This window comes from Oenanthe melanoleuca, chromosome 13 (genome assembly GCF_029582105.1).
Source record: "Oenanthe melanoleuca isolate GR-GAL-2019-014 chromosome 13, OMel1.0, whole genome shotgun sequence".
Taxonomy (NCBI): domain Eukaryota; kingdom Metazoa; phylum Chordata; class Aves; order Passeriformes; family Muscicapidae; genus Oenanthe; species Oenanthe melanoleuca.
Genome location: NC_079347.1, coordinates 5,209,195 through 5,225,259, shown reverse-complemented (window position 1 = coordinate 5,225,259; position 16,065 = coordinate 5,209,195). Strand labels below are relative to the sequence as shown.

At 46.1% G+C, this 16,065-nt stretch overlaps 1 protein-coding gene across 1 annotated transcript in view; it reads right to left on the bottom strand.

Moving 5' to 3' along the window:
• Positions 1 to 13,275: 13,275 nt before the first annotated feature.
• The window catches only part of NSG2 (neuronal vesicle trafficking associated 2), a 30,915-nt gene continuing 28,125 nt past the window's right edge, over positions 13,276 to 16,065 (bottom strand). Inside the window, exon 5 of the mRNA XM_056502542.1 lies at positions 13,276 to 15,078. Within this exon, the coding sequence (XP_056358517.1) occupies positions 14,887 to 15,078 (192 nt within the window). The 3' untranslated portion in view covers positions 13,276 to 14,886. The remainder of the gene's footprint in view (positions 15,079 to 16,065) is intronic.

Sequence of the window (16,065 nt, the reverse complement as noted above, 5' to 3'; positions counted from 1 at the left end):
CTGGATTTTCATTTCTGGATTGCATTTCTGGATTGCATTTCTGGATTTCATTCCTGGATTTTCATTTCTGGATTTTCATTTCTGGATTCATTTCTGGATTCATTTCTGGGTTGCATTTTTGGATTTTCATTTCTGGATTAATTTCTGGGTTGCATTTCTGGGTTGCTCCACGTTTCCATGAGATTCCCAAGGAAGGGACAGATCCTTGTGCTGAACACAACCCCCACCAACCCCAAACCCCTGAGCTGATGGTTCCCATCCCCACCAAGCCCAGGCACGAGGAGCTCTGCAGGATTTTGGGGGCTGAGTGCTCAGGGAGCAGCCAAGTGATGGTTTCTGCCTGTCACAGCCATTCCTCATCTCTGCTGCCTCCAGCTCGTGCTTGGAGCTCCAGATGATTTTCCTGTGTGTTGAAATCCCTTGCTGTGTGTGGCCAGGCCGTGGGGTTTATTTATCAGCTGGAGGCACCTGCAGGGAGCAGCTGCATTTCCCATCCTGCTGGGCTGGGAAGTGTCCCTCAGATTTATTCCTTTTAATAAACATCACCCAGATGGGGGAAGATCCACGTGGAAAATGCTGCTGCTTTCATTTCCACAGCCCAGTGCAGCAGCTTCTAAGAGAGAGATAAGGAAATTGTGCCACTGTGTCAAAATCTACTTGGTAACAGAATCAGAAAATAATCACAGTTTAAGGGAGAGCTGCATCAAACTCCAGGAATAAAGGGCACTTTTTCATGAGCTGAAGGTCTCTGAATAATCCATTATCTGGAATCTGCAGAGGATTCAACAGGAGAGCCATTGCTCTGTTTCCTTTACACTTACTGGAATTCAATTTTGTTTTGTGTTCTTCTCTGACATTAAAATATTAATGTTTGCATCACTGCTCCACCTCAGTGCCAAAACTGGCAATGGGAAGGCAGGGGACTGCAGATAACATGGAAATTAGGGGGGAAGAAGTTCCCTTCTGGGAGATTTATGGCTCCCAGTGGTTTGTGCTGCTCAGAAAAGGCATCTCCTGTTTTTACAGGATGGGAATCTGTTTAGGATTTCAGAGCTGGACTCTCTTTTTAATTTCCTTGCAGTCCATGTTTCTGGTCAGGGTTGAACTGACAGGGTTAGGAAGTGTCATCCTTCTGACAGAATAATTCCAGTGTGTGTGATGCTCCTGCCAGCTCCCCCAGGCACTCCTGAGAGCTCTGAGAATTCAGGTCCCCCTGTCAGATGGGACAGGGGAAGGTGGCCCTGGGATGGTTTTTGGGGTCCCTCCTACCCAAACCATTCTGGAATTCCTTCACCTCCCCAGGTCAACACCCTGAGCCTCAGCACAGAGCACATCAACTCCCCTCACTCTGCTTTAAACCAGGATTTCCTGTCTTCAGCACTTGTTACAATGGTAAATTCCCTTGGTTAAAAAAAAAAATAATAAAATTAATAATTTTATATCTAATTTAATTTTGTAATTTTTTCTAAATTCAATGGTAACTGTTAAAGGATGCTCTTGTATCAAATGTTCTCCCTGTGTAGGTACTCACAGACTGTGATTAAATTCTCTTAATCTCCTTTCAATGAGCTTAATTGAACATTGAAATATCAATTTAATTTCCCCAAAAAAGGCCACTTCTTGCTAACTGATTCTCCAAAGAACCTTAAAGCCACAAGAGCAAGGGAAGTGTCCAAATTCCTCCCTCTTCTTTTTTTTTTTTTATTTCTGGCCTCTACTAAATAAAAGCTGGAAATAAAAAAATATAAAAATAAAGTATGTGGCAAGGATTTTTTTTCTCATTTCCAAGGCAGGAAATCTGAGGAGTCAAACATTGGAAGTCCCCCATGGAGCCAAGGTTGGCACTGAATTCAGAATGAATTGCAATAATGAAAGAAATTGAATCAATTCTGGGAAATGTGGGTAGGAGATATCCTCAAAGAGCTCAGGAAGGGCCAAAAAAAACCCAAAAAAACCATTCCCTCTTCCACTTCCATGTAGTGCCAGGGACCAGCAAAAAAAACAACTTTAATTCTGTTTCATTGGGATGCTCTGAATGCAAAAGCCTTGATGGAATAAAGGTGGGAGCTGGGGAATGGCAGATTTTGCATCTGCACAGTCCCAGGGGGCTCTGAGGGCAGACTGGAAATAAAACACTGAAAAGTCAAAGATGTGCTGCTCTGAAAAGTTTTAGAATATTTAGAATAAATTCAGGAACATGTCACTGCACACTGATGTCTTTTTTTTTTCCTTGCTGATACATTTCTTCTCAGTGCCCATTCATGTTCTAATTAGCAAACAGGTGGAATAAACCATTGTTTCCAGCAGGCTGGTGTGCAGTTCTTGGGAGACTGGCCTGGAAATGCAGCTCAGTGCTGTTCAGCAGCATTTCCCATTCCCTGGATGCCAAAGCAGGGTTCCTGGAGAAGGCTGCTGGTGTTCAGTAAAGCTGTTGTCCATTTTTGGGGTATTTGAAGCTCTGAATCAGTGCTGAGGCTCCACAACTCATCCTCACCTTTGGAAATCTTGATTATTTTTACCCCAGCTGCCATAAAACTCAGACAAAGTGAGGGGGAAGCAGGATTGCCAAGGGAAGGGATCCATCCCTGAGCTCTTCCCAGTGATGCTCTGGGTGGAGCAGCTCCAGTTAAAGTCCTGATCAGTGGGAACTGGTTCCTCTGGCTGTTCTCATCCATCCCCTGCTCAGCCAGGGCAGATCCTCATTCCTGCTCTGCCTGGGGCTCCAGCTTCTGCTGGAATATGAGAAAAATCCGAGACCCAGGGCCAGGGGAGCTGAGCCCTGCACAGCCCCAGCTGGGAACTGGCTCTGCTTGTCCAAAGGCCAAAGCACAGCAAGGAATAACTGAATAGTCCCTTTTTAAACTGTAGGTAACCAACCACATCAAATTTATCACCAAATGTCACATTTTATCATAATCCAATCACCAGGGAGCAAGAAAAATGAGCAGGCTTGTCTTCATCAATGAACAAATGATTACTCAGACAATAACCAGGTTTATTTTCCTTATTTCTGTAAATGCTTGAAGTCTTATGAAGACACTCTGGAGAAAAGATTTATTTATTTGTTTGTTTGTTTATTTGTTTGTTATTTTTATTTATTTATTCTGGAGAATTTATTTATTTATTTATTTATTTATTTATTTATTTATTATTTGTTGTTTATTTATTTGTTATTTGTTATTTATTTATTTATTTATTTGTTTGTTATTTGTTATTTATTTGTTGTTTATTTATTTATTCTGGATAAAGGGTTTATCTATTTATTTATTTATTTATTTATTTATTATGTGTTTGTTATTTGTTATTTATTTATTTATTTATTCATTCTTGAGAAAGGGTTTATTTATTTATTGTTATCTGTTATTTATTTATTTGTTTGTTTGTTTGTTCTGGAGAATAGGTTTATTATTTATTTATTTATTTATTTATTTATTTATTTATTTGCTATTTGTTGTTTATTTATTTTTTCTATATTTATTTATTTATTTATTTTGGCATCCAGACACTTCAGTGATGGCAGGCTTAGACAAGCTGAAGATGCTGATTTAGAAAGGATCCTAAAAGCCTTACTGATTTTCATTCTGCAGGAGGAATCTGGGACATCAGATTATTTATCAGATTAAAAAATGCACTGCAGAATGGCACCCCTGGAAAGCCAGGGATGAGGAAAAAAAAACAAAATTTCTAATTTAGATTTTCTTTTTTAAGATCCCACAGCTGTTCTCCTGCTGGTCCTTCTCCCACATCCCATTTTTGGAAGTTGCCTTGCACCAAAAGCAACCCCTCCACTCAGGAGAAATGGATTTGATGGGCATCAGGAAAAGAAATCAAAATTATAAAATATGGCATAAAAATAACTATATAAAAATTATAAAATTCCAACGAGTCTTTAGGGTGTTCTAGCATGAGGAAAGTCCTCAGGGGGGTGACAAGGAGCAGCTCTGGTGGCACCCCCAGACTCCAGGGAACCCCTGAGGAAAGGTTTGGGGAAGGATTTTTGTGGCTAGAACAGCAATCCATCAGCTGGGCTGAGCAATAGGAGAGAAGGATTTGTTTTATTTTTATTTTTTATTTTTTTATTTTTATATTTCTTTTTCTGGCTCAGGTGAAGACAGTAGTGACAGCAGCCCAGGGAAAATTGGCCAAATTTGGCTACCAGAGTGCTGGCAGGGCATTTCTGGTTAATCAGGGAATCAGGCTGGGCTTGGCAGGGATGGTTTCTGTCTTTACCCACAGTCTGAGAGCATTTCCCCCTTTTCCTGGGAAGTGCAGGGGATCCCTCACCCCCCCCTGTGTGTGCAGGGTGAGGCTGGGACTGAGCAGGAGCAGCTCCAGCTCTCCCTTCTCACAAATCCTCCCTCTCCTCCCTGAATTTTGAAGCCTCTCCCAGCCTTAGTGATGGGGAAAAGCCAAAATTACTCCTCCCTGCCCCTGCTCTATTTTTTCCTATTTCAAACCTAAGAAGTTCTTAGCAACAAAATAAAATAAAAAAAAATGTTGTTTTCAGTGCAGCTCTGCCATAGCAAGACTGTTCTGTGTGTCTCCTGCTGAGGTTTTCTGTCATTTTCTGTGACTGGTTTTCCTGGAAGTGCTTGAGCTAGAAAATAGAGCCATTAGTCCTGAAAAACAGGTTAAATTAGAACAGACAGGAATTGGAATCTGGCTCTAGATTCATGGCTTGGCTCTGTAGCTGCTGGGGATCTTTGAAAATGATCTTTAACCCCTTAAAAACATCCATTTTAAAGCTGCTGGTGCCTGACACTTCTGTGATAACCTCACTGCAGAATTTCTTCTGAGCAGCTGCTGGTGGGGTCTGGGTGAGCTCAGTGCTGGTTTTGTGCAGCCCTGACCTGCAAACAGCAAATGCTCTGGGTTATTTCACAGATTTCACATTATTTCACATTATTTCACATTATTTCACATTATTTCACATTATTCCAGCTGGTGCAAGAGGGGAAGGTGACACCAGAGGGGGCAGGAGGCAGCCCTGTCCCAAAAAGCAGAGTCTGCACTCACCTGGGCCAGCAGAGCAAACACCAAGAGGTTTCTGTTCTCTTTTTAATTCCTTCATGCCACATGAGCTGAGTGTCCATTTGATCTTCCCTGGGAACAATGGTTTTTTTAAAAAAAGCAGACAGTGCTTTCTTCTTGCCTTTTTCAATTAAGTTTACAACTATTTTCTGCTGCATTTACAAACTACTTCAAAAGCTTTCTTGGAATTCATTCACCCCAGAGTCGTTTGGCTGTAGCACAAACTAAGAAATTGAGGGAGAAAAAAAAAAAAAAAGTGCAGTGAAAAAATAATTAAAAACCTCCCAACAACTTGCAGGTTAATAAGATTTCAGATGGTAAAAAGCAATAGCTCAGAGCTGCTGTGTGAGAGACTTTGGGCCTATTTATTTCTGTTCTCTCCCTTCTTATTTTAATGCATCAGAGCTGAAATAGCCTGGCAGAATTTACAGCTCTGCTGAGTCTTTAATGGCCCAAGTGGTGCTGTGATCTGTTAATTACCCTGTGGCAGGAGCTGCTCCCTGTGAGAATTCTTTGCCAGGACCAGATTGGATCTGGGGGTCTCAGTGAAATCCTCTGCCCTGTGCAGGGTGAGGCTCTGGTGAGGAAAATCCTCAGTGACCCATCAGAGAGATCCTTGCTCCCATCCTGAACCACCTGGATGGTTCACATTTTCCATCCCAGTTTGGCATTTCTCTTTTTCCCTCTTTTAGGACAGTAAAACATCCTCAGCTGCTCCTTCCTAACCCAGAGGGGTTGTCCTGGGCAAAGGGAGGTTTGGGGGTTTTCCAAAGGGACAGAGACAGTGAAAATGTGAGGGCTGGGACTTTTCCAGGGGAGGGAATGGAGCTGGGAAGGGGCTCAGAAGGAGAAAAGGAGGCTCAGGGGGAATTTCTGGCTCTGCAGGAGGGGACAGCCAGGTGGGCATCCAGGAGGAGAGAAAACGGCCCCAAATTGTGCCAGGGGAGCTCAGGGTGGGCAGCAGCAGGAATTTCCCCATGGAAAGGGAGCTCAGGGATGGAACTGCCCAGGGAGGTTTGGATCCCCATCCCTGGAGTGTCCCAGGAATTCCTGGAGGTGTCACATTCCCAGCCCAGTCCTGTCCATCCCTCTCCATCAATGGGGTTAAATGGGAGAGAAAAGGGGATATTTGGGTCATCCCCTGTTTAAGAGAAGCACAAATTCTTTTTAAAGCACCCTGGATCTCATCCCTGATATTTATCAGGGCTCACACAGACTCTGCAAGGCAGAACAGGCTGGAACAAAAGCAACCACAAAAAAAATACTAAAAAAACCCAACAAACCTCTCTCTTTTTCCTAACCCCCTGCTGGGAGTGGGTGGAAGCACTAAAATTCTCAGCACTTGGAAAAAAGGGAGAAGGGTGATGTGAAAAGGAGAGTGTCAAGGAAACATCCTCCATCCCCAGCTCCTCCCACGACTTTGTACCCCCTTCCACCTCCTCCTCCTGCACTAAGAACTTTCAGACTTAAAAAAAAAATAAAAAAAAAATAAAAAATGAGCTGTTCTCCCCCCCAAAAAAAAGAAGGAAAAAAAGTAGTGGGAGGATTTCCTGCAGAATTTCCCAGCACAGCACATCCTGGTTTGGCATAGCAAGGAGGAGGAGAAGCTCAAATCTGGAGTTTTCAGTCTGAGAGCTGCAGCAAGCAGAGCAAGGTCAGAGAAATTTGTGATCTCATCAGCAATGCTTGCAGTGCATCTTCCCTCTGCAATGCCAGAGGTTTAACCTTGAGCATTATTGCAATTAATATGGGATCAAAGGGTTTGCTCTGCTACCCTGTGTTGGTGTTTGCACAGAATGCAGGTGCTGAGAGCAGGAATAGAAAGACTTTGATGAACAGGAGGAATAATTGCTCTTTATTCCAAACCTCTCTAAGTTCAATCATTTCCATTCAGTTTTCTCAGCTCCCAAGCAGGAAGATTGCAGAAAATGGACAAAACTATTAAAGAGAGTTATAGCTGGCATAAAGGGGCCTTGAAGGGCAGAAATGATGGGACTGTAGTAGGAAAATAGAGCTGAGTGCAGCCCAGTTTGGGTTTACATCATCATTTGCAAAAGCTGCAGGTGGCTGCAGGAATACAGACAGGGGAAAAAAAATCAATGGTGTGAATTATTAAAATCCCTGCTCAGGCTGACCAACACTCTGAGATGTGAAGCTCTGAAAACCACCCTGCTTGTTCTCCAGTCCCATTCCTCCTCTTCCTATCCAACCTCCCCCCACCTCCCCTCTCCCACATTTTGCTGTCTCATGTTGGTTTTCAAGGGTTCCCCCAGGTACAGTTTCATCACCTGTGCCAATTCCCAGGACAGCCTTTCCTCCCCCGTGGAGCTGTGGGTTTGTTCAGGGATCTCCCTGAGGGGCTGGTTCTGCTGGGCTGGAGATGGAGTTAGGAAATCCAGGACTCTGAGCATTTCTGAGCCTTTTTTCAAAGATGTGCACACTCTAAAGGGAGGGAGAAAGGGAAATTATATTTAATCAGTTTAATAATTAGATAGGTAAATATATATTAATACATTATAATATAATATATAATATAATAAATTAATTATATATTATAATATAATATATAATGTATTATACAAAATACACTAATTTTCCCATCATAATTCCCTGGAAGTGTCCCAGGCCAGGCTGGACAGGGCTTGGAGCAATTTGGGACAGTGGAAGGTGTCCCTGCACATGGCAGGGGATGGAATGAGGTGATTTTTGGGGTCCCTCCCAACCCAAACCATTCTGGGATTCTGTTATTAATATGTGCCCACACAAAAATTAACAGCTTCTCCATCATGCAGTGGCAAAATTTCACTGGGAATAAAAGAGCTGAAGAGCCAGGCATCCCTTTTTCTCAGGCAGCCATGGCTGTGCTGTGCAGATTGGATGCAGCAGGGAAAAGCAATAAACTGAGCTGAGTAAGGCATGGAATAGATTTTTCTCCCCTTCTTTGTTTATTTAGCTTGAGGAGGTGAAAGTGGCATGTCTTAGTTGTTTTTATTTCGAGAAAAAGCTTCACTGGTGTTTTTTTAAGCGTGGCCAAGGCACAGAAGGGAGCAGATCGTGGGGTGGGGTGCAGGGAGGGGTGACAGCGTGCACAGATTAATGCAATTGGTGTGAGCCAAAGACTTTAACATCTTAATTACCCATCTGAAGGTCTCAGTGATTATGCCAATTGATGAAAACCACCAGAAAATGCCTTCTCAAGGGAGGACATGGAGCAGGGAGGGAATGCTGCATCTTTAAACATGAGGTGAACTGAGCCTGAGTCAGCTCAGCTGAGCTGGAGCCCCTGGGACCCCTGTGCTGCTGCCAGAGCCTTTTCCTCTGCAGAATCCCCAAACCCACTTCTCTCCCTCTGCTGGGCTCCTCCAGACCTTCAGCCTGAGGAGGTGTCCTGGTTTGGGGGACAGGTGTCTGCCCATAAAGGCAGGAGCTTCTCTTTGAAATGGAGAATGGAAACCTCCTCCCTCCAAATTATTATTATAAATTTGAAATTAAGGGGCTCTCAGGCAAAGATATGGGAATTAGGAATAACAGTTCTTCACTAGGAAAATTAAAATAGCAATGCAGTATTACACAGAACAATCCCAGCCCTGCCAGAGTCAGAATCCAAGCTGACACCCGTCAGTCAGTCAGGGTGTTGGCACAGTCCCATTCAATGGTGGCTGCATCCTCCTGCAGGGGCAGATGTGGTTCAGCTGGAGCAGTGCTCCTGGAGAAGGTGCAGTTTCCTCTGAAGCTCCAGGGATGATGTGGAAAGGTCTGGTTTTCCTCTGGAATCCAGTGGAAAGAAGGTTCCTTGGTGTCCAAATCTCAGTTTTTATCTGGGTAGGAAAGGCTTGGCTCCTCCCCTGGCTGGAGCATCTCCCAGTGGGATGATGGAATTTTATCAGTCATGCCCTGGGACTCACTGGCCATGAACAGGAGATATCTCCTGGAGGGAGGATGGGCTGTGGGAAGATAAAGATGATTGCCCAGCTGGTTTAAAGATGGCCCATGAGCAGGAGATATCTCCCACGGAGATCAGGGTCACTGCCCCACCCAGATGGGGACAGAATTCACATTTCTGGTCACATCCTGTACTGCACCCCAAGACAGGAGGACATGGGGAAAATGAAACACCCTTTATCTGAGGCATTAAAATCTGCTCCAATGGGTTTGTGGCACCTGAAACAAACTGAAACCAGCCCAGGCTGTGCTGGAGCTCTGCTGGAATCCTTGTCCCCAGATTTCTGACAGATTCCCCACGGATCCACCTCCAGGAGCAGCCCTGGCACCCCCAGGGCCGGGTCACCATCAGCAGCTGGGGGGATGTGGCTCATTTACAGCCCTGGGTGGGTGAGGAGCTGGAATTTGCTCAGGGAATGTTGGGAATGTTGGTGCTTCAAATGTTTTTGGGAAAAGCCAGGTTCAGCTTCCCCTTCATATATGAATTTATGAAAACATATCTGAAAAAAAACAGGTGAGTTAGGTACTTTCATTCCTACCACTGTCATTTCAAAATTCCATTCACCTTTATTTTTTTTTTCTCAGCATTTATACTTGAAAATTCCCAAAGATTCTTCAGCTCTACCACAAAAATCCTGTTTTAGCAGGAGAAATCTTCTTCCTCCTGCAACAATTCCTTTTTTTTTATTGATGGTAGGCAGAAGTTGTTTTTCCAGCAAGCCAAAACTTCATAATTCACCCAGTAATTCTGCTGTAAACGTAGCCCCATCTTCCCAGTGGATTAAACTCTCTTGCACACCAGACCAGCCAGTGATTGCTGCCAAATGCTGTATTTACATTTCCAAACTAAAATCTGTTTCTAATATATTTTTATGGGGAGTTTTGACCCTTTATATTTATTGTTAATGAGCTTTCATCTCTATAACAGCCTTTCATCCCAAAGGATGCTGAAGAGTAATTGTAATAACCTGGCATAAAAAATATACAGAGAAATCAATTTCCCCAGAAAAGTGGCCATGGCTGGAGGGGCTGCCAGGGGGGGTTTAGCAGAGCTGTGAGCTGGGTGATGCCACCAGGTGACAGGGACAGCTGGTGGCTCTGCTCCAGGTGGGCTGGGGGCACCCCCAGCCCTGCAGAGTCTGGAGAAGGAATTTGGGGATTGCAAGGCTTGGGAGTTGGATTTTGGGGCTCCAAGGGTGATGTCCCCACCCCTCCTGAGAAGCCCCCACAGGTGATTTGTTCAAAACTGGGCTCAGTGTTTCCTTAGGGGCTGCTCTGCTGGCAGCTTCCCACTCCTGCTCACCCCAGTGGGGCTCACACCGTGTCAGAGCAGGGGATTTCTGCCCTGGATGGAGGCAGCACCTCCAGCACAGATCCTGCCCAGCAAAGGGATTGGGATATTGGGATTGGGATTGGGATATTGGGATTGGGATCAGGCCATCCCATTGGGCAGGGCAGGGCACTGGCTGTGCCAGGATGAGCTGTGCACCCTGCTGCTAAGAGGCTTTTCCATGTCCTGTCTCTCTGCTTTTCCCCATCTCCATCTGCCTGCTGCAGGACAAATCCTGCACTAATCCTGCCCAGCCTTCCCCAGCAACAGCAGCTCAGCCACCACGGAGCTGCACTTCCCACCTTCCTGTGCTTCCCCTGGATTATTTTCCATCAGGAAGCAACCCACAGCCTCTCAAGTGACTTGTCATCCACCCTCCCTGGTGAAATAACATTTTAAATCAAAAAGATTTGTCCTCTTTTGCCCCTCAGAGGGCACCAGTGCAGCGAGAAGGGGAGCTGAGCACCAGAGACCCCGACCCTGCTGGGCACTCCTCCCCCAGTGCTCCCAGTGGGATCCCTGTGGTGCCCCTGCCACTGCTGGCATTTTAAAAAACCAAAGGCCAAAGGGGTGGAAGGAAAGAGCCCTTCCTTCCCCCATCTCCTCCTGTAAGTCATTTTCCCTGGCCTATTTTACAGGAACTGAAAATCTATTAGAGGAATGGCTTAATCCGGTTTGACTGTAATAATTAGGGTGCTTTAAAAACCCCTGACTAATCGTATAAAATGTGATTGTAGACAGCTCAGTGCACGACCCTTACACTCATCACTGCAGGTATTATTACAAACCAGCAACAGCTGGCAAGCACGGGGGAGGATAAAGGGAATAAAAGAATCACATGGAGAGGGACAGGGACTGTTCCTTTCCCGATCTCAGGCAGTGCCTTGAGCTGTCTCTGCAATCCAAGCACAAAGTCACCTCCAGGACCCCAGACAGGCACAGCTCAGCTGTTTGTGCCCTGTGCCCTGCCAGCCCTGTGGGCACCTCTTTTCCCTGCCCTGGTTTGGATCTGCAGGCAGTGCAAGAGGATTGGAGTCAGTGCTGGAGTGATCCCCCAGGGCACTGCAGATGTTGGGAGAGGCTTTTCCCAAACCAGAGAGGCTCCATCAGGCAGGGGGTGCAGTGCTTCAGGTCATGGGCTGACAGCAGAAGAGCAGCTCCTGTCCAGGCCTTGGCTGTGCCAATCTCCTTTTCTCTTGCTCTCCATCCTTCCCAAGCTCCAACAGCCCCAGTTTCTTCCTTCCTTCCCTTCTCCTCCTGGGGCTGTTCTCAGCTGAGTTCCCACCGTGCCATCACCACACCTTTGCTGGAGTTCTTTGTTCCAGCTGTTCTGCCAGCTGTTCCCCAGGATTCTGCCTGTCCAGGGTGTCCTGTCCCTGCCAGCTGGGCTCATCCCTGTGCTGCCAGTTCTCCTCCCACCCTCCCTGCCACTCCAGTGGGGCAGACAGACAGCCCAGGCACCCATCCCTGCAGGACTGACAACTCCAGGCCACAAGGGAATTTTGGGGGGAGTTCAAACTCTACCATAAGGGAGAAGATCACACAAAGAGATTCCTGCTGGGGAGCTGGAGCTGCTGGACTCAGCCATCACAGAAATGCTGGGAGAGGCTCAGGGAGGGTTCCTGTTCCTCAGATCCCCCAGGGCTGAGCCTGAGCCCTCACTCAGGCACAGCTCAGGCAAACTTTGCTCTCCAGAGCCCCTGAAGAGCTTCAGGCTGCACAGAGAGCCTGATGAGCTCGGGCTGTCACCAACACACTCTTTAATCAGAGCTGAAAACTCATGATCAGCCTTGAAGGAGGCTTTTAAAGACTGAAATAATAAGATGATGCACTACAATTCCAATTTTCTCCCTGTTCCTGTGATTAAAATATGTAGTTGAATCTTGGAAGCTCAACTGCAGCTTGTACAGAAGCTGTAATAACAATATTCACAGTGGTGAAACTTACAGCAGGAGTTGAGTTGAGTTGTTTGGTTTCTTTTACTTTCCCCCTGAGTCTTTCTTAGTTGTTTTTTTTTTTTTTTATTATTATTTTGCTCTATACAGATTTTGATCTTTCCCTTATTAAATAGGAATGGTTATCCCCTCTGACTCACTTATCTAGTAATAGCTAGAACTCTTTTAATTCAAGTGATTTGATTCCTGGGTTTTTCTGATTCAAGTAAACACAGAGTATTACTGGGGAACTGGCAATAGAATTCCATGGTTAAATTATCCCGTGACTCAATCCTGCACAGCACTGGATCCTTTTAATGTATTTCACAAGTAGTGCTGACCTCTAACACCAGAGTGGTTTCTCTCCTGTGGAAGCTCAATTTCACAACTGTGAATACACTTTTTTTTTCCTCCTTTTTGGAAGGAAAGCTATCCAAAGGTTTTATAAAATGTTCTTTAGCCTTTGGGAATGAGTCAATTTAATGCCAGGGTATCATTCCATTTCAAAGAGCCGAAGGATTTGAGGCAACACAATCTGCTTTCTAAAGCATGTGAGATGAATACAGCTGTGGGCTAGTTACAAATGAAGCTGCAGAGTTTGGGTACAGAGCTCAACTTTCCCAAAGTTCAGCTGTAGCCCTTGGTTGGTCAGCTGGATTTCCTTTAACCCCCCATTCCAAGGAATGCTTGCACCAGGAAAAGATGGTAAGGGAGACACTGCTGCCAGGAAAAGTTCCTGTAATCCATTGGTTTTCAAATGGGAAGGAAGTCCATTGGAAGGAATTCCCATTAAAATGGGAATGGAGATCCACTGTAAAGCAGTAGAAGATGAGCTGCAGTTTAATTACAGTTTTCCTATTGGAAATGGGTGAGAACGTAGGGAATAAAATCCAGGCATTAAAAGGGGAAAATAGGAAGCTCTGGAAATGCCTCCTGAAATCCAGAGTCACCTTGGGGCTGGTGCAAGGTGCAGCCTCTGCCTGGCAGCACCACACAAATCCCACCCAGCATTTCCCCAGAAAACCCACGGGAGCCACGCTCAGTCACATCGAACTTTATTTTAATCCCGTCAGAAAAGTTCAAGAATTACACCAAAAAATACTTCAGTCTCTGCTACCTACTGACAAAAAATACACCACAAAATTATAAACTGTTCAGTGGTTTTGCTGGAGTCGGGGTTGTTGGTGGAGGGGCTGGTTTGTACATTTTGAGTGAGAAATGAATTTACAGGTGGAAGGGGGAGGAGGAGAGGGAGTCAGACGATGGCGTTTGGCACGACAGTTTTAGCTACACTATACAGTTATTTCTCATGATGCCTGCAGGACTGGGGAGTTCTGCCCTCACACACTGCCCAGTGTCTCTGACATGGAGGACAAAACTGCCCAATGCGAGGGAAGAAGGGGCCAGTTCCTAATTTCCATCCCAGTCCAGCCAAGAATCTGAAAAAGCAGCTCAGCCCAAGGTGAGCCTTGCCCTGCCTGTGCACTCTGCTCCTGCTCCTGCAGCTCTGAAAAAAGAGAATCCTTGGGGGTTCTTAAATCCCACCAGCCTGCACTGATCCCAAGTGCCATTTGTGGGGAGATGATGTGCTCCTCTGGGCAGGACTGGATTAAGCTTGGGGTCTGCTCTGGGTTTGCAAGCAGAGATTTGATTTGTGCCTCTCTCCAGTGACCTGGAATGACAGGAAATGCTGAAGGAACTGAAGCTGAAGGAGGGAAGCAGGAGCATCCCATTTCATGGGAAAATTAGAGGCTGAAAAGTTAGAGGCTCAATAGTAACAGCATGTTTGAGATGTTCTTCTGATCATAATGGCATTTCTTTGAGTTTTGGTCACCCTCAGGAGAGATTCCCAAAGGATGAAGCCTCATGGAAATTGCCAAAGCTAATGCAGGGATTCTATGCCAGAAGCAGAAGAGTGCTGAACTCCTGACTCTGAGTCCTGTGCTCAAAAGTTTATTCAAGATTTCACTAAACAGCCTCTGCCTGCTCCCATCCTGCTCCATCCAGCAGCCTGGATTTCAGCCCCAGAGCCTGGCCAGGACCAGCAGCACTCTGGTGGCTCATTAGGAATGCCAGGGACCTTCTGGATTTCCTTGGGGCACTGTGCAGGGTTGTGTTTGCATGGGAACATGTCTGGGGAAGGAGGGGATGCTTGTATTTCTCTATCAGTGAGTGAACACTGACACTGGATTCAATCTGACAGCAAAGTATTTCCCCTTTGGCAAACCAAACAGCACCACAATGTCTTTGTACCAGAATTGAACCTTTGTACCTCTTGAAAGGATTCCAGCTCTTCCTTCAGTGCCTGTGGAGCCTCTGTCACAGCTTTCCAGCACTGACAAAATTTGGTGGGATTCTCTTTGCTGCTTTTATCCTCTCTGGCTGTTTACCTAACTTGCTTTTTTTGTTTTTTAATTTATTTTTCTAACAAATAGTTAAGCAATGATTTAAAAATATTTTTACATCGTTAAGGTACAGTCAACATCAAACATGCCTTTGTACAAGAGCTCGACTCGGTTACAAATCAACGAGAACAACGCACGAAAAGAAATACCCATGAAGCTGCTGCTGCCCCGGGCGGGTCCCTCCTGGCGCTCGGACTCGCGGTGTCCCCCGCCCGCCCGGCGCCGCCCGCTCTCTCTGCTCCCTCTAATGACCTTCTGTCTTGGCAGCCTTGCTGTCGTGGCTGGCCGAGCCCGAGGGCAGCCAGGGGGACACGGCCCTGGAGCTGGTCTGCTTGGCCATGCTGTAGTGGCTGATGACGGTGTAGAAGCGGCCCCGCGAGTTGGAATCCTGTGCCGAGTAGTAGGCGTCCAGCGAGGCGGGGATGCAGCGCTTGTGCTGGGGGAACAGGAGAAGCACAGTGATGGCAGCGGCTCTCTGTGCGCTCCCAGGCTGCAGCTCCTCTCCTGCCCGGGAACGCGCCCAGCCCGCCCCGAACCCCCGAACCCCGAACCCCGAACCCCGAACCTGCTGCTATTGGCAGCCCCGGAGCAGCGGCCGTGACACGCTGTGCGCTGAGCGCTCCGCACTGCGGGCTGAGGACTGGGAGCGCCCAGACGGCAGAGCAGCAAAAGCTGCAAAATCCCTGACCGGGGATGAGCACCAGGCACAGCCCAATGGCTCAGCTCTTCTCACAGGGTCAGGTTTGGATTTGATTCTGAAATTCATGAACCTATTAGGGACCTCAAAGCTCATCTCATTCCATGGGCAGGGACACCTCCCACTGTCCCAGGCTGCTCCCAGCCCCATCCAGCCTGGCCTTGGGCACTCCCAGGGATCCAGGGGCAGCTCTGGGCTCTAGGCTGCCACCTTCCCAGAGAAGGATTCCTTCCCAATATCCAACTAAGCCTTCTCTCTGTCCCTTTGAAGCCATTCCCCCTTCTCCTGGTCCTCCAGGCCCTTTAAAGTCTCTCTCCATATTTCTTGTAGCTCCTTCAGGTACTGGAGGCCACAATTAGGTCACCCCAAAGCCTTTTCTTTTCCAGTCTCCCTTTTATATAACCTAAGAGAATAATTCACAATGATTAATACACCAACATCTTATTCTATTTTTCAGCACACATATTATCCCCAGTGTGGTCAAGACTCCTGTGATTTATGAGTTTCTTCACAGTGGATTATTTTGAAAAATATACTTTCTTTATCTCAGCAGACCACACAAACAGTTCTGTGAACATTCAATATAAAATCACTGGCTTTTAGCAATTGTTACAAGGTTTTGTTCTTGATAGAGGCTCAAGAGCACCTAGAAGTGAACTACTTGGGCAAATTTGGATTTCTTTAACAAAGGACAGTGTCAGCACTGCAGCAGTTTGCTTTGCATTA